At 39.0% G+C, this 22185-nt stretch overlaps 3 protein-coding genes across 3 annotated transcripts in view; 1 reads left to right on the top strand and 2 right to left on the bottom strand.

Moving 5' to 3' along the window:
• Positions 1 to 54: 54 nt before the first annotated feature.
• Positions 55 to 10809, bottom strand: anapc2 (anaphase promoting complex subunit 2). Its single transcript, XM_083531585.1, has 14 exons — positions 10671 to 10809; positions 8622 to 8874; positions 7775 to 8099; positions 7549 to 7681; positions 5592 to 5793; positions 5359 to 5478; positions 5150 to 5267; positions 3937 to 4115; positions 3679 to 3820; positions 3385 to 3460; positions 2030 to 2233; positions 1793 to 1925; positions 503 to 744; positions 55 to 346 (listed from the first exon to the last, which is right to left on the bottom strand). The coding sequence occupies exons 1-14, from the start codon at positions 10737 to 10739 to the stop codon at positions 134 to 136; spliced, it is 2409 nt and encodes an 802-aa protein (XP_083387711.1). The 5' UTR covers positions 10740 to 10809; the 3' UTR covers positions 55 to 133.
• Positions 10810 to 10939: 130 nt separating this feature from the next.
• ssna1 (Sjogren syndrome nuclear autoantigen 1) lies at positions 10940 to 15391 on the top strand. Its single transcript, XM_083531652.1, has 3 exons — positions 10940 to 11079; positions 12976 to 13175; positions 15129 to 15391. Exons 1-3 carry the CDS (start codon positions 11028 to 11030, stop codon positions 15231 to 15233), a joined length of 357 nt encoding a protein of 118 aa, XP_083387778.1. The 5' UTR covers positions 10940 to 11027; the 3' UTR covers positions 15234 to 15391.
• tprn (taperin) overlaps positions 15260 to 22185 on the bottom strand; it is a 29535-nt gene continuing 22609 nt past the window's right edge. Inside the window, exons 3-4 of the mRNA XM_083531584.1 lie at positions 19043 to 19167; positions 15260 to 18348 (exon numbers count right to left, since the gene is read on the bottom strand). Coding sequence (XP_083387710.1) covers positions 18286 to 18348; positions 19043 to 19167 — 188 coding nt within the window. The 3' untranslated portion in view covers positions 15260 to 18285. The remainder of the gene's footprint in view (positions 18349 to 19042; positions 19168 to 22185) is intronic.

Consider the following 22185-nt stretch of genomic DNA (forward strand, 5'->3'; position numbering starts at 1 on the left):
ATGAGAAATATAAGTGCAGTGGTATAAATAAAAAACTCACAATCATGATAAGGGTGATAAACAATTCAGCAGTTTATTATTTATGGTAAAAAAAAACAAAAAACCCAACCAGCTGCATTTTGTCTGTTCATGTCTACTGAGTAGTTTTGGGCAGTCTGTAGACTCCGACTGAGACGATCAGCTGGTGATCTCGCACTTTTTTCTGTAGGAAAGCCTGCAGCTCGTTGACGTCCATCTCGGTGACCCCGGGCCCTGGATCCACGAACATGCGTAGCATGGAATGAATCCTCTCCAGGGTCATGCTCTCCAGATTGGTCAGCATGGCCTGAATGTAGGCCCAGAACAACTGAAACAGAACAAACAAAAGTCGAAGGCTGTAAAAAGGAGTCACATTTTGCATTTCACTTTTTATCATTACTGGCAAATGAACGAATCCCACTGCAGTTGTACAATGATTGACATTCGAGGCTTTTCCGTGAAGGTTCGTTGTAACTCCGCCCACCTGCAGCTTCTCCTCCCTTTGCTCCAACTGCGTGGTGGTGTTGGAGTCTCCCTCCTCATCGCTGTCGATGAGCATGATGCCTTGGTCAGGACGTTCCCGACTCAAGGCCTTCTCGAGGATGCTGTATCGGCCCGTAGACTCCTCCTGGATAACGCCGTGCTGCTGCCACAGTGCCAGCTTTCTACGCAAGAGCTCCTGAGGCACGCCCAGAGCTCCACTCAGCTCATCCAGGGCCCATGTGCCTGAAAGAAACCACATTATTTCAAAAACATATTTTAAGTAGACCAAGAGTTTACGTGTGCCCTTTAAGTACTGAGGATGGAAGAGAACCAAGAGTACTCCATCACATCAATCACATTATTTCCTTGTACTGGTTTTACAGGGTTTCTGCAGGTTTCACAACTTCACAACATTAAAAACACACACAAATATGAATAGCAATAAAACATTTTTCAGGTATCAGGTAGCTGAAAAATGAATCAGTTTTACGTCAGTGGTACAATCCAAATTAGAATCGTAACAATAACAAAAAGCTGATTGGTTGAATGTTGGTCTCATTTGTAGCTGTAACACACCGTATTATATTTGGACGAAAAACACCAAGTGCTGTGGGAGCATTTCAATGAGCGTTAGAGGCAGCGTTACATGGACGTCGGAAAATTAAGACCAGTTGAACATTATTTAAGACGTAGAAAAGCGAATTTAAGACTCCGTGGAAACCCTGTTTTATGTCTGCCCATCGATCTCATATCAAAAAGGCGGTATCAAAAATGTTTCGAGACTGGCTTTGTTTACAAGAAAGTACTTTATTTATCTACGTTTTCCAGTGCTCCCAGTGTTCCTGCCACTTCTGGAATGTGTCCTCGAAGTCTTCATTTCGAAGCATGTCAAGCACTTTCTGCATCTCGCACTCGATCTCCGCGACGGTCCGCTGAAATCCGCTGAAGCCAAATCTGGAGAGTAGGATGGGTGCGGAAGTGAGATCATGTGGATTGTGTTTCCGGCGATCATCATGCACGAGTTGCCGAATGGTTTCATCATTATCGCTCTTGACGTGTGCGCACAAAACACCTCGAACGACTCATCGTAGCGTCGCCGTATGTCAAACGGATGTTGCGTTAAATGTCTCTATGGCAGACTTGCGGAGTTTCATGCAGAATTTCACGTGTGCTCTTTAGCACCGTTAGTCTCGAAACTTTTCGATACCGCCGCGTAAATATCCCGTGTTTACAAAAGAAAAATAGAAAAGAAGGTAGTACTTCTGAGAAGTTTAGCTGTGTATTTTCTTACCCTTGTCCTGGAAGTGCAGGATGATAGCAGCATGAATGGGAGACACAGAGAGGTTGGTAAGAGTGCGGTCTTCCAGCTCTATGTCCAGAGTTACTGAACCCAGGTGAGGTTTCCAGCTTAGAGTCCTCATAGCCTACACACATACACACAGCTTCGTGAGGACCTTCCAGTGATTATTCTACGTATCAGTAATTCATTCTACGTCTTCACCTCAACACAAAAAAAAAATAGACAGACTTTGAGCTTTTCAAAGCGGTGTGTGTAAGTCTCCATGGATTTGGAGATAGCAGAAGGAAGTTCCAGCTTCTCCTCTTTTAGCTGAGGCCAGAACTCTGAGGACAAAATCATAGCGGACAGAGGAACCGGAGGCTGCTCTTCCTCAGGCAGGCGAGCCTCCTCTTCGTGAATGTTAGTGTTAATCCGCCGGGAATCCGCCACATCCTACACAAAGAAAGCGAGATTGAAGAGCGTTGAGAGCATTCTTTAGTTCGCGTTTTGGTGTTTGGTGTCATTTTATATTTAAATGCTGTATTTCCTGTATTTTTGATGTTAACCATGTGGGATTTGGTAGATGCCTCTATCCAGGGCGACTGACATTTATCTTATTAATTCAGTTGAGCAGCTATGGGGTTAAGGGCCTTGCTCAGGGGGCCCAAAAGTGGCAGCTTGGCGATATGGAGGCTTGAACCCCCGACCTTCCGATCAGTACCCCAGCACCTTAACCACTGAGCTGCCACTCCGATTAAACCGGTGGCAACTGTGGCAGGGCTCCTGGGTCCCTGAACAAAGGCCCTTAACCCCATACCTGCTCAGCTGTATTAATAGGATAAATGTTAGTCACCCTGTATAGGGGCATCTACCGAATGCCACAAATGTAAATGAAAACTGCTGACGCAAACTGTGAACCTGAGCCATTGTAGTAGACTGTTCATATTAATTACAGTCCAAATCCATCCTCAGTGTTATTAAGTTGCTCAGTGACTTCATAGAATTTAAGTATTTATATCTAAATACCATTAAAAAAATTATATGGTATCATTAAGGAATATTTTAGCTGAAGTGGAGCTTCAGACATCTTACCATGAGCACTCCCATCTCACTTACCCCATAAGTCTCTTATGCTCAATTTTTTCCATTCTGCATTTGCACACAGGACCCTATATATCGTAAATATTCTATACAATTTGTGCTTCCCTTTTTTTAAATATAGATTTTAATTAATCTTTATAACTTTATCTTTGTCTACTTTTGTTTTCAGATTATTTGATATTTATAGTCCTTTTTATTTCATGCACAATTTTTAGAGCAGACGATCGGGTTTACGTTTCACTACAAGTAGTATTCTGTTTGTGACATAAAAAATCTTGAATGGACTAATAGACCCAGTCCTAATGTTTTAGCTGCCCCCTAGTGGACATGCACGTATAGTAGCTTATTGAACACTTGTGAATAGTTATGCAGCAATAATATTAATGTTAATATTAGAATTAATAATAATAATAATAATAATAATAATACCATAAGCTGCTAAAATAAAGAGACAACATTTAAGCAATAAAAATTAAAAATTTGTATAAAGAGATTGTTCTGACCTTAAGCATGACCTCACAGTAGTGCATGTGGGACTCTCCAAACCTCAGCTTTAGCAACTCCACGTTCCGAATCTCCCTGCACACACACACACACACACACACACACACACACACACACACACACACACACACACACACACACACACACACACACACACACACACACACACACACAGTTCGTACAACCTAAATAAACAAATAGGGCATCATATTTATTAATTAATTTTTAACATTAATTACAGTGCGAATACTCAGTAATAAATATGTAAAGTGTGTGTTTGTGTGTAAAAACACCTTGCTGTGTTGTAGTTGAGTTGGTGCAGAAGCCTGTCTGCCAGCACAGTTTTGTATTCATTAATGAAGATCTCTTTACTCCCAAAGATGCTCACCAGAAGACTGATGATGTCTGAGGAGCGCCGCTTGGAGCCTGTCTTATCTGTAGAGACAAAGATCGACCTAAGTTTAAAGCCGAAAAATGTTTTAATAAATGTAAAGTGCCCAACAGGTAAACAATAATTTTTAACAGGAATGCAGTGTATGTGGGCCCATAACCTGTGAGGGCATCAGTGGGGTCAGGGGCCCACTCCTCAGGATCACTTCCCTCATCCTCACTATCCTGTGTTTCCAGGGTAACAGGGTCGGCCCGAGAGAGCTCGCTGGCTAACTCACTACAGCCCTCAGTGTCGCCTGTTAAACTCGCCACAATCTGACGCACCGTGTCCTCGCGAGTTCTGTCCAATAAATAAAGATATAAAAGACCTTAATACACTTTTTGTACAAGAAGTTTAATCCAGTGTCCACATCAAATTGTCTACCAAAGCACCCATTCTAATTTTAGACAACCAGAGCTTGACTAATTTTACATAACTAAGGCTTAATCCAATGTTTCCCAACCAGTTCCCAATCCAATTTAACACAACCAGATCCCAATCCGATTTTAACCCAACCAGATCCCAATCCAACTTAACCCAACCAGATCCCAATCCAATTTTTACCCAACCAGATCCCAATCCAATTTTTACCCAACCAGATCCCAATCCAATTTAACCCAACCAGATCCCAATCCAATTTTTACCCAACCAGATCCCAATCCAATTTTTACCCAACCAGATCCCAATCCAATTTTTACCCAACCAGATCCCAATCCAATTTTTACCCAACCAGATCCCAATCCAATTTAACCCAACCAGATCCCAATCCAATTTTTGCCCAACCAGATCCCAATCCAATTTAACCCAACCGGATCCCAATCCAATTTTTACCCAACCGGATCCCAATCCAATTTTTACCCAACCGGATCCCAATCCAATTTAACCCAACCGGATCCCAATCCAATTTTTACCCAACCAGATCCCAATCCAATTTTAACCCAACCAGATCCCAATCGCATTTTTTTTTCAACCAGATCCCAATCGCAATTAACCCAACCACAGCCCCTGCCAATTTTACCCAATCAGATTCCGACACTGCCCGATTCCATCAAAACCTTTCAGAGCCCAATCCAAAAAATGAAATGAAGTTAAACAGTTGATCTTCTTTCTAGAATTCAAGACATGATATGGCACAGAGCACTACCTGGTAGCAGTAGGAAGGTGATCAAATCTGATAACTGCCTTTAAGCAAAGTCATTAAACCTGGTCTGTGCCAAGACTGCTTTAATAGTTTACATGTTGCTCTAGAAGCACAAATAAAGCTTAAAACATCAACATTTATTGCAGAAGAATGTGTCTTTGTGCTTACAGAGCGTAATAGAGTCTTTACTAACCTTAGGTATTTGCGAATGGGTTGGCAGGCCACCTGAAGGATGACCATGGAGGGGTCAAGTTCCCGTAAAGCTTTAATAGCTGAGATGTAGACGGTTATGATGTCAGATGTGTGAACTCCTGCAATAAAGACAGAAATCTCCAAGTTAACCATGTTTTTCTAAAGTTTTCTAGAGAAAAAGCGTCCCTTTGTGGCAGATTTGCAGCCGACCTGGATGCAACAGACGTGTCTCAAAAGCAGATTTGAGAGAGGTGAGCAGCTGCTGTCTTTGATTGGTCCGCTCCAGACAGAACTTCAGGTCTTCAACAGCAGGAGTGGATTCTGGGAAATCTGCACAAGCAAAGGAAAATATGCATATTTAACAGTTAGCTAAATAAAGCTAAAAAAAAAACATGGCATCACACTGCAATGGCAAGCTACGCTTTTTTTTTTCTTTTTAAAACCTCGAATGATGCTGAAAAGCTCCTCAATCCTCATGTTGACGTAGATGCGGCAGAAGAACTGCTGCATATGACAGCGCCAGCGCTGGAGGATGGTACAACCAACATAATCTAGCTTTCCATCTGTTAGCAAAGAGCTGGTGCTAGCTTCGCCGACCTCGCTCGCGAAGACCCTGCTGAGCCAGCCGAGAACCTGCTCCAACCACTGCAGTATCGACATAAAAGAAGAAACAGGAAGTGAGATTTGAAGAACGATGATACATTATAGCTGTCAAAAAAAAACACTTAGATAATATACAAATTAAATTTGTATTTATGCTCTTTTGAGCTGTATGAAATCTGTTCGGATTTCGACACGCGCCCATACTCTATATGCACTGTATATACTGTATATACATGTCATTATATAATTTAATATAATATTAATAATATATATATATATATATATATATATATATATATATATATATATATTATAATATATATAAAATGTATAATTTACAAAGTTGAAACATTCTCAGCCTACCCATTAGTCTTAAAGATTGGTGTAGCTGGAAGATTGTGTAAGAATTCTTACACCAAATGTTCTGGACACCTTCTCATTCAAAGAGTTTTCTTTATTTTCATGACTATGAAAATTGTAGAGTCACACTGAAGGCATCAAGGGCTATTTGACCAAGAAGGAGAGTGATGGGGTGCTGCGCCAGATGACCTGGCCTCCACAGTCACCGGACCTGAACCCAATCGAGATGGTTTAGGGGTGAGCTGGACCGCAGAGTGAAGGCAAAAGGGCCAACAAGTGCCAAGCATCTCTTTCGGGGAACTCCTTCAAGACTGTTGGAAGACCATTTCAGGTGACTGCCTCTTGAAGCTCATCAAGAGAATGCCAAGAGTGTGCAAAGCAGTAATCAAAGCAAAAGGTGGCTACTTTGAAGAAGCTACAATATCACATTTTTCAGTTGTTTCACACTTTTTTGTTATGTATATAATTCCATATATAATTCCACGTGTGAATTCATAGTTTTGATGCCTTCATTGTGAAATCGTGATTACTATTCACTTTATTCAGAATTTGTGAGGTAATATTGAGTCTTAGAAATAGTTTGTATTGAATTTAGACTAATGGGAGTCTCCAGACTCCAGACTCCAGTCTCCAGACCTAAACCCAATAGAGAATCTTTGGAGGGAGCTCAAACTCCGTGTTTCTCAGCGACAGGCCAGAAACCTGACTGATCTAGAGAAGATCTGTGTGGAGGAGTGGGCCAAAATCCCTCCTGCAGTGTGTGCAAACCTGGTGAAAAACTACAGGAAATGTTTGACCTCTGTAATTGCAAACAAAGGCTACTGTACCAAATATTAACATTGACTTTCTCAGGTGTTCAAATACTTATTTGCAGCTGTATCATACAAATAAATTGTTAAAATATCATACATTGTGATTTCTGGATTTTTTTTTTAGATTATGTCTCTCACAGTGGACATGCACCTACGATGACAATTTCAGACCCCTCCATGATTTCTAAGTGGGAGAACTTGCAAAATAGCAGGGTGTTCAAATACTTATTTTCCTCACTGTATGTCATGTCATTAAATTAAACAATTATACAAAACCATATATACTGTATATATATATATATATATATATATATATATATATATATATATATATATATATATATATATATATATATATATCCCATATATATAAAGGATGAAATGAAAAAAGATAAAGGGATAAAGCTATTCAAAGGCCTTGAAGTTCAAAAATGGGTTGATTTAGAATGAGAAAATATGAATGAAATCTATTCAAGTATATGACCTTATTTCTATTTGAAAATAAAAATATAGATCTAAGAGATTAGAGTGTGTTATACACTAAATTTGTATCCGGTGCAGAAAATCTTAGACATTAATGCATGCGAACAAAGCCCGAGTGTAAACAGGTAGGACGGTTGCATACATCATTAAAGTCTGACAGGAAGGATCTTTCATATTCGCCTCTGCAGCGTTGCTCCATCCTCTGCTCGATCAGGCGGTGCAAAATGTTGGTCACTGCTTCAGAGCTTACTCTTTCCAACAGCTGCAGTCTGGAGCTGCAACAAAAACACAGCATACACAGCATGATACAGATGATGATAGTAAAAAAAAAAAAAAGTTCTTGTAAGTGCATGCACTCATCGACTTACAGTATATGACTAAACTCTTGCAGTTGCTGCAGAGCGTCTTGGCACCAGCAGACCTTTGGTGCGGCGGCGCAACCCGTGCACGCGACGTTCGCATCACTCTCTGCCGCTACCTCATCAGGCTCGACCTGCTCCCCGATCTGGCTCATGTACACGGAAAAGGTGCGGCTATAAAACTCGAGGACGCGCTGCTGGAGCACTGGAGGTGGAGAAAACAGGAGGATGGCACGAATGGTGGAGAAGGCTCTCTCTCGCAGACCGTGCGCTCCGGGTCCGACTAGACCTGCTCGACCCTCGTCCTGCCACGAGCCGAGTCGCTCAAGACCACCTGCGGCCAGAAAATATCAAGTGCACACTTATGTAGGAAAGTTAGGGTCAGTGGTTCGAAACATTTGGAGACATTTATAATCTATTTAGATCTAATTTAAAGCAATGAAACTACAGTCTGCATATATAAATAAAAAACTGAAAATCAAAAAGGTTTATGTAAAAAACAGGGCTATTTTGGCAGAAATCGTGTGGTACTGTGTTCTTATCAACCACTGAAAAACTGCCTGAAGATTTAGAATCTGCAGCATAATGAAGCTACAAATTTACAAATAATGTTCTGCTTACTGTACTAAGAGAGAGAGAATTTGAAAATTTGGTTCAAGACATTCAGATTTGTGTCTGTCTCATCTAAAGCTTTCATGTAAAAAAACATTTACTGGCACATTCAATACTGGATGTTTCACAACCTGCAAATGCAGTGAACGTCTTGCAAAATGCTGCCCATAACCTGGATGGCACCAACTTCTATCTCCTAACACAATAAAAACAAAAATGCACAAAAGTGGAGACCACAGCATACAGAGGAAAGGCTGGAGCCGTCGGAGCAGGGTCCTAAAGACTTCCAGAAGTGCTTTGGCTCTGTCTTGTTCTTGCGATTCTCCATCCGGCTTCTGAAGTCCGCGCCAAAACTCCGGAGCCACGTCGGACACCAGAGAAACCTGCAGTGTCTCCAGCAACCAACCTTCCACATACTGACCCAATCCTTTCGTACACAGCAGAGTCAGAGCCTCAGAAACTGCTTCGTCAGGAACAGGGGGTGTGGATGGAGATACCTAAGAACAAAATGCAAGCATATGTTAAGTGAAAGTCATACAAAAGCAAATAACAATTCGAGGTAGGAGGTAGGATTGGTGCCTCCTATGTCTCCCATTAGTCTAAATTCAATACAAACTATTTCTAAGACTCAATATTTCCTCACAAATTCTGAATAAAGTGAATAGTAATCACGATTTCACAATGCCAGAGTGAAATTGGAACTCTCGTGCATTGTTTTTGGCATTGCCCAGTTGTCGCAAAGTTCTGGGGTTGTATGAAAGACGGGAGAAATTAACAAGAAATTTGACAAAAGGACCCTGGTTTTTTTTTTTATTTACTTGCTTTGCCAACGAAAGAAAGTACTTTAACTGCTAACCGGTTTCTACTTTGTGATAAGCTGCTGTTTCTCGCTGGAAAGTGCATCCTAACTTAGTAGATTTACTCTAAATCCAATCAGATTTTCAGTTGGTGACACTGGGGCCATCTAGCAGGCGTCCAATAACGTTTGCATTTTCACGTCGTTTGATTGAATAGTCAGAGCTCGCAAACCGCATCTGTAGCAAACTGCACAAGCTCCAATATATTCATGTGGCTTTAATAGCTGTTTTTTTTTTTTTTTTTTATTCCACAATGGCTGACAGAGAAGAAATGAATTTGGTCGCAGATACACTTACAAACATATTTTTCAAGACAGACTTTCAAGAAAAGATGAACATAATGAGGAAAGATCAGCCAAAATGGTTGAAAACACCAGTTGCTAAACTTTTCCATGAACCATTTATACTTTTGTGTTTTCTTTCCTGTATAATTTGTATAAAAACACACATTTGCCTTAATCAAAACTGTAATTCATGGAAAAAAATGCACAAAAATGCACGGTATCCCCAGGGTCATTTTTCATGGTGACTATTGATGCTTTTGCTAGAGTTATGGCTGCAGTGAAAGGAGACTTGTTGAATTGTGATCATTGAGTTTCTTGCTTTTAATGGCATACAGTGTCAATTAGTGATGGTGGTAGTGATGGATGGTGGTCATGAACGGGTAATGCATTTTATACGAGTCTTTATTGCGAGTCTTTAATGAGTAGTCTCAAAGAGTGATTCGCTATGCAGTGCATTAACACAGGAAATAGAATTGAGTTCATCTCATGAGTCCTCTGGTTCGAGTCGTTTGTCCTTTTGTCACGTGACTCCCATAGACGCTATGAAGGTGATTAAGGGATCAAAGAAACGGAATGAAATAAACGACAAAAAAAAAAAAAGAATCGTTCATTTTGTTGAACTTGTCATCAAAGTCACCAAAATGATTCGATCTTTCCATCACTAGTGTCAACAGATGATTATAAAACAGAACTAAAACAGATGATTATAAAACAGAACTAAAACAGATGATTATAAAACAGAACTAAAACAGATGATTATAAAACAGAACTAAAACAGATGATTATAAAACAGAACTAAAACAGATGATTATAAAACAGAACTGCCCTTACAGACTAAATTCTAGATGTATGTGGGCGTGGCTTAAAGTGGTCCGTATCCTGTCTTTAAAATGACTGACAGATTAATGTATAGACAGACAAGTGTTCCGGGCCGGAAATCACATTTCTAAATCGCCGTTCTCTATGCTCTTTTTTCAGACTTTTGTAATGCATCCTGTTCTAGATTTCTTCCGGATTATCTGCACAAGTTTGCAATATATATATATATATATATATATATATATATATATATATATATATATAAAATTTTTATGGCCACTTCAATAGTAACATCTTTTTTATTTTATACTCTCCCCCAATTTTAAAACTCACCAGTGCAGCAGTCACTGTGTCCCAAGCTGCCGGAAGGCCCTTCAGCATCAAAACCGAGTTTTCATTCATATTCGGAGCAACAATGTGTCTTCAAAACGCATTTTATTTATCTTTTTTTTTGTTACACTCAACACAAGAGGGTTTGTGGCGCTCTTCTGTCAAGCGCCGGTCGCGTCCTTATGACGTCACGGCGCCCGGAAGATTATAAACGGCTCGGTTGGGGGGGGGGAAGTTGTCAGTCGTTGTCAGTCGTTGTGGAGACTGAAAGAGGACGCTTGGGTCTTGCTTGTGTGATTTTTCAGTCACTACGACAGTTCATGAGCATTTAAAGTGTTGAAGCTGGCGGATTAATCAGCAATGACCCAACAAGGAGCTGCACTGCAGACATACAACAATGAGCTGGTCAAATGTAAGTAACTCCATAATTGTTATTGTTATTGTATTGTTGTTGTTGTCATTTTTGTTAATTTAATTATCTATTTCTAGTCAAGTAGTAAGTTTTAAAGAAATGTTTAGCAGTTTCTACAACATGAACATCTTTTCACCAGTTTTGATCGTCATCTGACCATCATAGTGACGTCATAATTTCTCATTTAGGCGTTGAAGCAGGTTATAGTTCAAAGAAAATCGTCAGACCCCCTCTAATTCTGTTTTTTTGGGGGGGTTTGGTTTATTGTTAGATTATTTTTTACTTTTATTTCTTGATGTCATCGGTTGATCATTTTTTAGGCTAATAAAGGAGGATTTCACTTTTCATCAATTCAGAAAATGAGGACATTATGCCATACTTCAGGTATCTGTTTTAATTAATAATATCAATGTAGACATCTTACTTTTACAGGAATATGTGGTTCCTTACCAAACTGTTACCACAAAGTTTGTCACAATTGTATAGGATGTCTTTGGAAAAAAATGTCTTTATATGAACAAGGAGACCCCAACCTGCTCCAGCATCACAATGCCCCTGTGCATAAAGTAAGATCCATGTAGATATGGTGTACATTAGTTGGAGTGGATCTTGAGTGGTCCGCTATTGAGCACTGACCTTTACCCCATTGAACACCTTCGGGATGAATGTGAACGCTGACTGCAATCTCTTCCTCACCTCACATACATCAGTAGTGGTAGCTCAGTGGTTAAGGTGCTGGGTTACTGATCTGAAAGTTGGGGCACTCTGGGGCGCCGTATCACGGTTGACCCTGCGCTCTGACCCCAGCTTCCGAGCAAGAGAAAAAATAATTTACTGTGCTGTATGTATGTAAATATAAAGCTATTCTATTGTACTGCCTTTGTGGCCGAATGAGCACAAATCTCCACAAGTACACTCCAAAATCTAGTGGAACATCATCTCAATATAATGGAGGATATTTTAAGAGCAAATTGGGACAATGTGGAATTTGAAAATAGCATTATTTTGGCCTCAGGTGTATACAAACTTGTCCATAAAGTGCATATTGGTACTTATTGTGTTGTGTATATAAGATGTGACTAGTATTATGATTTTTTTCTATCTATTGAATCAAAATATTAATTAAAACAAATAACTGAAAAGTATTACAATTACAATAAATTACAATTAAATTATTTAAAAGATCAATTACAACACTGTAACATCACATCGGCTGCTTCCAGTTTGTAATGTCATTTTAATTGATTAAAAAGTATATGTGATGGATAGAATGAACCTGAAGAAGAATTAAAGCACTTCTCTGTCTTATAACATCTCTATAACTTACTGTAGGGTTTTTTCTGTGGAATAGTTGCACTTGAGGCATTATCTGGATGTTGTTTTAGCCCTGATAAACACCTCCCTTCGTTAGTGAGTTTTGTTTGATTCAGCAAAAAAATCTGCTGAAGTACGCTTTTTTATTTATTTATTTATTTTTTTTAAGAAAGTCATGAATGAATGTAAAGATTTTGCAGTATACTATTTATCATGCACTTTGTATTGAAGGTCACATTTAAAGCGTGTTGAGTCGAGAAAAACAAACGGTATAATCTTATTTATTTGTCTACTCTGTGTAGATAACGGCTCACGGCAAAAGTTTGGTAGGCGTTTTTTTTTTTTTTTTTTACCTTAGCAAGTGCTGTTGAATTCTCAAATCTGATTGGTCAGAAGGAGTTGATCCTGGAAAAAAAGGTGGTATAAAACAAGCACTAACCTTCCATTAATGAAAAATGATCAATTACACCACTCTGTTATTGATTATTCTCCTCTCTAACCACAAACTCCGTTAAGTTTTGTCCCTTCCAAATCGAAGAACGTTCCACACATTTCCAAATGTAATTGGTTCTCTTTCCTCAGGCATAGAGGAGCTGTACTTTAAGAGGGACGAGCTGAACAAGCAGATCCAGTATGAGGAAGAGGAGAAGACCCGTCTCCAGCACGACATCCGTGTGCTCACGGAGAAGTTAAACCGCGTGTCCGAGAGTTTAGATCGTCGTCTCGCTACCCGTAACGAACTGGAAAGGACCGTTGCCGAGACGGAAGCTGCATACATGAAGGTTCGTCTTCAAGATATTATTTTAACTCTATAACTGTTCATAGGGCGATACGGTAATCCGCCGTTTATCGCGGTGTTTACGTTCCAAAACCGCAATAAACAGACGGCACCAGGAAAATGCTATTTTATGTATACAGTACTGTTCTGTATTAACAACTTACTTCATTAGGAAGTAATATATTGTTATTAATAAATTTCATTATTTCAACATAAAACTTTTATCAAAACAATTACCTATACGTTTTTTTTTTGGTCTATCGTGCTATCCGTGAGAGATCGGGAAAATTAGTTATGTGGCAAATGCAATTTCGCGATGAACCGCGAAAGCGGGGGATTACTGTATTTGGCGATTATGTTGCATTGCAGTAATAATGAACAACGTTTATTTTCAATAATCAAGCTAGTGTTCAAACCTTAATATAAATGCTACCAAATTACAAGCTAACTGGTTTATTTTAGCCTCTGGGTCATACAAATGATATCTTACTTCTTCATCTATACTTATGAGTATTTTTGACCGTTTGGTTTGGGAGACAAAAACGAATAAAATGCGCAGGCAGATTACCCAATCTATTCAAGGGGAAAGGACACAAGACATGAGGTGTTTTAGTCTGTTTTATCCTCACTACATTGTATTGTGGTGTATGCTATAACTCAAAAATATGCCAATATCAGACGTCTTGTTCTATTGATAACTTCAGAATAATGAATGGAACTCGCAGGGTGCACTTACTTTCCAGCAAAATAAATGAAGACCTTTTTGAACCCATACGTCTATAATAATGTACGTTGCACTTGGCTAACATTTAGGCTGGAAATCACATTACGTACCGTATATTTATTAGGGAGGACATTCCCGAGAAACAAAAGGCTAAGAATTCTTTATTAAAATGATTACGTGTTGCTACAACTAAGGCTAAGTCTACGCTAATCCGGATAAATTTGAAAAACGGCGTTTTCATCCAAAAATGGCTCGTTTTTCAATCGTTTCCCCAAAGTTGCTCTTTTTTCACTATGAAACGTCTAAAAACACTTGCGTCCCTGTCGTGTGTAGCAAAACACAAGACGCTTTGGCCAGCGTTTGTTTACTTTCTGTCTCTTTGAAACGTTGCGGTGTTTTGTTTTTTTTTTTTTTTCCCCGAAAGCCTTCATTTTCACAGTCCACACAACGGCATTTTCAAATGTGTCCACTTTTGGGGAGCGTCTTCAAAAAGCTACGTTTTATGCGTTTTCAGAGTGGAAACGTTTTAGTGTGAACATGGCCTAAGAGTTTGAAATAATAGTGGATAAACCATGTTACCACTGATTTATAAGTAGAAGGAGATTGTACACGGTCAGACGTCCACAAAATGCCACTGCCAGCCAGCAGTTCCTGACTTCGTAGCTATTATGCTTTTACTACTCACCTGAAACCATGTCAAAATGCTTGTTTTTGTCGAGTCTTAATATACAATTTATATGTTAATCGTGGTTTTTAATGGTGAGCTACAGAAGAGTGAGTTCATTGAAAAATTTTCATATATTTCATTTTTCTTTGCATTGACATTATATGGCGGGGGTCCGCCAAAGCATCTTGCCATTATCTTATTTATACAACTAAATAGCTGAAGGTTGAAGGCCTCGCTCAAGGGTCAACAGTTACACCTGAATGGTGCTGGGATTTGAAAATTGTTGGACTTTTGATTGCAAGGTCATGAGTTCAATTCTAGAACCATCAAGCTACCATTGTTAGGCCATTGAGCGAGACCTTTTACCCTCAACTAATTGTAGTAATGAGAACTGTAAGCCAGCCTAGATAAGCAAATCCAAATTCCATATTTCTACCTTTCTTGTTCAGTGTTCGCACCTCTGAGGAACCTCAGCTAAGCATCAAACGTAGCCAATCATTTAAAGCAGTTACTTGTTCACTTGTTTGCCTTAAAAACTCATCCCTTTTCTCTTTTCTTTCTCACAGATTTTAGAAAGTTCTCAGACTCTATTAAGCGTTTTAAAGAAGGAGACCGGGAACCTCAGCAAAGCCACGGAACCCAGGAACAGCAAAGACCGCTTACCTCTATAGTCTATTTTTTTTATTTTTTTTCTCTCTCTTCCTCTCCTTTCTTTACTCTGTTCAACCCTTTCATTATGTTGATATTTTATTATTAAATTCCTTCCCTACTATGCTGCAACTCGCTGTATTTAAATGCCACGTTTTTAAATAAAGGTTATTTCCACTCAGTTTTTTTTCTTTTTCTTTTTACAACCATCTTAATTGCCACATCCGAGCCCGGTGTCCGCCTTCACTTAATTGAACGTGTCCGCATGTTTCACAGGTATATATTTTAATATCCTTCGAAAAATCAATGACACAAATTGTACATAGAAATGGAGCCATTGACAGAAATACCAGAAACTAAAATGGTACGAACAGCAACCCTTTTCCAGCATAAAAATAAACAGGGGGGAGGTGTGGAAGAATGGATGGACGGTTACTTAATTTTTTTTAAGCTCCTACTTAAAACTTAGGATCCTGTGCCTTTTTTTTTTTTTTGAAGCCTTCTAAGCTACCTATAACAATTTCGCTAGTTTTTCTCAGGCTTGCTATATATACGTATTGTAACTTAAACTGTTAGTGGATTGAAGCATCTGACATCAGCGAAACAGCTGCTATGGCAACTTTCTCTATTTCCTGTGAGAATCACAGGAATTACAGGAACTTGTACTACTTAACTGGTAACCTCTGTTATTTCGGTGTTTGTCAGGGTTATCATTTCTTAAATATCTGTCCATCCATGACGGCGACACTTCCCCAAGCGTCTCGACCTTTTAAGCGAGAGCACACAAGGTGCAAAATAAAGCAAAAAAAAAAAACCAACAAACAGTGCAAATGAATGAAATAAAAGTCGTGTCTTCTTCCTTTCCCCTTTTTTTTTTTTTTTTTTTTAACATGAAGCACCTTGATGCTACGGCTGACGTATAGGACGTCTTGCTAAAATTCCTAAAAAGACACATATATAAAATAATAACATTTTCCTTTTTTTTGTGTGTTTATGAAATAAATTATGAAAAGTGTGTTCCAAGAGTGTAGAACCTCTGCATCAATACTGGCCAAAGAAGCACATTGAGACTAATATGACTCTCTCATACACACATACACATACACACTGGGGTCAGTTGGCATTGTGTGTCCAGTCAGTCATTTTGTTGATCTCACACACACGGTCTCGCTTATAAACGTCATGAGTTCACGTAGCAGGATGATGTAAATACAATCCTAACCTGCTTCTATTACCTCATACAGTGAAGTCACAACAAGTAAAAAAAAAAGACGTCTAACACCAGAGGAAACGTCTGTTGGCGTGGCTGAACAATACTGAGGTGTTGGACATGCCGTTACATCACTGACACAGTGTTCTGACATCTCGTACGCGAGAGTGGTAGAAATATAGCTTGTTTACGCTGCATATTTAAAGTGCTGCATTGTGTTGGTTGAAAACATCTGCGGTGGTATTTTATGTTTTTTAAACTCGCAGTGGTCTGTACAGTCAGAGTTACGCTTCTGGTCGAACACGAGGCTATGCGTGGCGTGATCGTAGAACGACGGTCGTTAATCTCCTCGGTTCAATTTACTGCTTTCAACATCGACAATTTGACCCGTTTGGCAAAAAATGGGTACGTTTATTTACACAGCAATGGGTTTGTAGGCTCGTTTTCTCGTTCGTTTTTCGTCTCCGATTCACCTCCTGACTGAGAGACCTTTAAGTCACATGTCGGATCTGCAGATTTCGATCCGGTTCCGCTCATTTTGATCAAATCAAATATCTGATTTTAGGATATTAGATTATGTGGGGTATATATATTTCAATCAAATTTCAATTGGTCAAATCAGGCTTCATTATCCCAGTTTAGGGATTGGGGTCTAATCTTTTTTTTTTTTTCCCAATCCGCAATGAAATGTTTCGTGATTGCTAGGTGATGCTGGGATTTGAACCGTACATCAACATCCTAAAAAGTTCCAGAGCAATTCAAGAAATTTGAGGATGGATTTGGACTGTAATTGATATCAAGCCTACTACAATCCACAACAATGATAAAACAGAAATGAATAGACATTCTGTGCCACCCAGATGAGGATGGGTTCCTGGTTCCTCTCAAGGTTTCTTCCTCATGACATCTCAGGGAGTTTTTCCTTACTGTCACTGGCTCAATCATTAGGGACGAACTTATGACTATAATGAACAAATGTGTACTTTCTTTTATAACTGCGTTATCGCCGTAGAGCTGCTTTGAGACAATGTCCATTATTAAAAGCGCTATACAAATAACATTTTATTGAATTCGACTTGGTGATCGGCCACAAAAGGCCGACCAGGGAATCTACGATCCTATTCCATGTGATCCACTTTAATCAGTCTCTGTGGCTGCAGTGAAATCAGTCTATCCTCCCGCTTTATTTTCACGGACAGTAATAAAAGCTGGACTTTCACGCATGATGCTGTATCGTTTTTACGTCTCGCCTCGTTTTGTTCGCAATAGCAGCGTAACTCGGCCTTTAAGAGCTGCTTGCTTTAAAAAAAACAAAACAAATCTGACTGGAACTCGGCGCGTAAGGTCGTTTGTGAAAGTAGTGGACAAGTTGCACAACACAGACATCCAGGAGACATGAAACATACACAGAGGGGGGAAAAAAGAACAAAACCAAGAAGAATCGTGGCACCCTTTCGTTTGGTGTGTCCTGTCTCTTTTTCATTTCCTTTTTCTTGTCAGTCTGATTATTTACATCTGCTTGCATCGAGTGTCTTCCTCCAGACATTTGGTCACTTTTATGAGGTGAACTGGGCTACACAGATACAGAGGCTGAGAGACTGAAAGACTGCATTTGAGCCTTTGAGGGTTTTTTTCTCTCAGTACATAAAGCACAAGGAGACAGGAAGTCAAGAGCAAATCCGATCAACTTTACACCAAACCTCATTAGAGATGGAATGAAAAGACTGCTCGTTTTTTTTTTGTTGTTTGTTTTGCGCAAATGCTACTGCTGCTTCTCGTCTGCATCTGTGTATCTGTGTGTGTGTGTGGTTGTGAGGTGTCCAGGCTGGTGGTTGGTCCCATGTGCTCCAGGGTTTTGGGGAGATTTAGAAGTATAGAGCTGGTTCACTGCTGAAGTCCGACAGAGAGGAGCTGTCTGCTGGAGTGAGCTACGAAGAAGAAAAATAAGACAAAGGTTTATCTTTTTTCCCAAATTCCTAAATTATAGAAAACCACATTGTAGTTTGGACCGAATTTTTAAAAAGAAATTTGAATACTTAAATAATAATAATAATTTTTTTCCAAAGTAAAACCACATCATAGGGACAAAAGTATTTCTGACACCTGACCTTTCCAGCCATATGTGGTTCTTTTGTATATTGGTTCAATTGTGGTTCAATTGTATACTGTAGGATGTCTTTGTATGTTGTAGCATGACATTTTTCATTCACTATATCTAGAAGACCCAAAGCCAGCTCCATGAAGATATGCTTTATATGGGTTGGAGTGGAATATCTCCTGTTATAGAGCTCTGACCTCAACCATATTTGAGATTTATGTGAAGTTTGACTGCACCCCAGGCCTCCTCACCTCACCCACATCTGTAGCTGACTTTACTAACCGCCTTTATACACGCCAAAATCTAGTGGAAAATCTTCCCAGAAGAGTGGAGCTTATTATAACTGCAAATTGTGGAATGGGATGTGTAAAAGCACCTAGGAATCTTAAGGTCAGGTGTCCAAAAAATTTGCCTATATCATTACAGAAAATTCTGTCACGAAACACATTTATATCCGATTAGACAAATCCTAAAAATCTTTGTTTATTTTCCAAAACATTGATTTTAATTAACATGTGACTCACCATCACTTCGTTGGACATGACAGCAGACTGGGAATTTGCATCAGCCGGGTCTGTGGAGTCACCGAGCTTCTTCTCCTGCCAAGCAGTGAAGTCCACAGAGTGCTTTGGAGTGTAGCTGGATAGATCTGATGAAAGAAAAAACAACGTTCATTGAATAGGAATCCACATAAATATTTCCTGGATTAGGGGTGTAAGATATATATATATACAGTGAGGAAAATAAGTATTTGAACACCCTGCTATTTTGCAAGTTCTCCCACTTAGAAATCATGGAGGGGTCTGAAATTGTCATCGTAGGTGCATGTCCACTGTGAGAGACATAATCTAAAAAAAAAAATCCAGAAATCACAATGTATGATTTTTTTAACTATTTATTTGTATGATACAGCTGCAAATAAGTATTTGAACACCTGAGAAAGTCAATGTTAATATTTGGTACAGTAGCCTTTGTTTGCAATTACAGAGGTCAAACGTTTCCTGTAGTTTTTCACCAGGTTTGCACACACTGTAGGAGGGATTTTGGCCCACTCCTCCACACAGATCTTCTCTAGATCAGTCAGGTTTCTGGCCTGTCGCTGAGAAACACGGAGTCTGAGCTCCCTCCAAAGATTCTCTATTGGGTTTAGGTCTGGAGACTGGCTAGGCCATGCCAGAACCTTGATATGCTTCTTACAGAGCCACGCCTTGGTTATCCTGGCTGTGTGCTTCGGGTCATTGTCATGTAAGAAGACCCAGCCTCGACCCTTCTTCAATGCTCTAACTGAGGGAAGGAGGTTGTTCCCAAAAATCTTGCAATACATGGCCCCGGTCATCCTCTCCTTAATACAGTGCAGTCCCATGTGCAGAAAAACACCTCCAAAGCATGATGCTACCACCCCCATGCTTCACAGTAGGAATGGTGTTCTTGGGATGGTACTCATCATTCTTCTTCCTCCAAACACGTTTAGTGGAATTATGACCCAAAAGTTCTATTTTGGTCTCATCTGACCACATGACTTTCTCCCATGACTCCTCTGGATCATCCAAATGGTCATTGGCAAACTTAAGACGTGCCTGGATATGTGCTGGTTTAAGCAGGGGAACCTTCCGTGCCATGCATGATTTCAAACCATGACGTCTTAGTGTATTACCAACAGTAACCTTGGAAATGGTGATCCCAGCTCTTTTCAGGTCATTGACCAGCTCCTCCCGTGTAGTTCTGGGCTGATTTCTCACCTTCCTTAGGATCATTGAGACCCCACGAGGTGAGATCTTGCATGGAGCCCCAGTCCGAGGGAGATTGACAGTCATGTTTAGCTTCTTCCATTTTCTAATGATTGCTCCAACAGTGGACCTTTTTTCACCAAGCTGCTTGGCAATTTCCCTGTAGCCCTTTCCAGCCTTGTGGAGGTGTACAATTTTGTCTCTAGTCTCTTTGGACAGCTCTTTGGTCTTGGCCATGTTAGTAGTTGGATTCTTACTGATTGTATGGGGTGGACAGGTGTCTTTATGCAGCTAACAACCTCAAACAGGTGCATGTAATTTAGGATAATAAATGTAGTGGAGGTGGACATTTTAAAGGCAGACTAACAGGTCTTTAAGTGTCAGAATTCTAGCTGATAGACAGGTGTTCAAATACTTATTTGCAGCCGTGTCATACAAATAAATAGTTTAAAAATCATATATTGTGATTTCTGGATTTTTTTTTTTTAGATTATGTCTCTCACAGTGGACATGCACCTACGATGACAATTTCAGACCCCTCCATGATTTCTAAGTGGGAGAACTTGCAAAATAGAAGGGTGTTCAAATACTTATTTTCCTCACTGTATATATATATATATATATATATATATATATATAGTCTATGATAATATCATAATTGTTGTAAAGATTTCTGATACTGATTGAGTAGATCCTGAGTGAGTCAGTCTATTAATATGCATTTAGAATGATCACAAAATACAAGATATGGGGGCAAAAAAATATATACATTCATATAATTTCACACAGTCAATCAATATCACAAAATAGGTGGGGTTTTCTTTTTCGAAAATCAGCATAATTACAAATGTGTTATTGATTTAATACAACAGTTCAATAAACACAAACCTAATATTAAAAGACTTATATTTTAGACACCAAATTGCCAGTTTTTGCTCAATTTTGCCAACAAAAATTATTCCAAACAAAGCCACAGCACTGTTTTGCATCTCTGAGCAATAGTGACTAAGTGAGTCATTGCAATTGAACCAAATCATTTAAATGAGTGATTCATTGAATCGCAACGACTCACTTATTAACTTACTAGCAAATTTTATTTCACATTTAAAGTATCTTCTCGTTTTTTGTTTTTTTTTACATAATGATTATTACGTACACGTGTTGTGTATTATTTGCAACATTATTATTGTTATGTAACGCAATATAAACAAAAATGTAAAAAAAAATAAAAACACGTTTTATGCTTAAAATGTCGAAACATTATTTATGCATTTATAACTGCAAGTTAAAGCATTTCACGGTCTGCATATACTAAGCTAAGAATGTCACTTCAGATGCAGTTTCTGTTTCTTCAGCATTTCAAAACTGCATTTTGTTGGTGCTGATTTCATTTTTCTCTGATTAAATGTAAGAATTTGACTCACACTTTTAGAAAAAACTTACAGCTCGCACTGCACACTTGGCTTAATTTAGGTAAAAATAAATAAATAAATAAATAAATAAATAAATAAATAAATAAATAAATAAATAAATAAGCCCATAAAAGCAGTGGTGAATGAAGTACACAAACCATGTACTTGAGTTAAAGTGAGAACTTTTTTCAGTGAGACCTTGTGCTTTTATTGCTACACTGAACCTTATAATAATGTCATTAACTAGCTAATGAATATTAATAAATATTAGTTTTTACCCAATCAACTAATATTTTCACCAGCCGTTATAGATTTATTTATTTTTTTTAAGGATTTTCGTCTTCTGTTCCTTCTTATTTCTAATATAAATTGTATTGGATGTATCTAGGTGTATGGTTGGTATTGTACTGCTAAGGAATTTTAGCCCCAGTACTGCCAAGCTGCCATTTTGGGGGCCATTGAGCAAGGCCCTTAACATTCTTTACTCCTAACATCAAGAAATATCAATTCCCCTGTGAGATCAATAAA

Source organism: Silurus aristotelis (assembly GCF_946808225.1).
Source record: "Silurus aristotelis genome assembly, chromosome: 26".
Lineage (NCBI taxonomy): Eukaryota > Metazoa > Chordata > Actinopteri > Siluriformes > Siluridae > Silurus > Silurus aristotelis.

Coding starts and splice junctions, on each gene's coding strand:
- anapc2 (XM_083531585.1), bottom strand. CDS start 10,739: ATGAATGAAAACTCGGTTTTGATGCTGAAGGGCCTTCCGGCAGCTTGG. Junction 5,479..5,591: donor GCTTTTCAGCATCATTCGAG/GTTTTAAAAAGA, acceptor TTGCTTGTGCAG/ATTTCCCAGAATCCACTCCT. Junction 5,268..5,358: donor GACACGTCTGTTGCATCCAG/GTCGGCTGCAAA, acceptor TCTTTATTGCAG/GAGTTCACACATCTGACATC.
- ssna1 (XM_083531652.1), top strand. CDS start 11,028: ATGACCCAACAAGGAGCTGCACTGCAGACATACAACAATGAGCTGGTC. Junction 11,080..12,975: donor CAACAATGAGCTGGTCAAAT/GTAAGTAACTCC, acceptor CTCTTTCCTCAG/GCATAGAGGAGCTGTACTTT. Junction 13,176..15,128: donor CGGAAGCTGCATACATGAAG/GTTCGTCTTCAA, acceptor TCTTTCTCACAG/ATTTTAGAAAGTTCTCAGAC.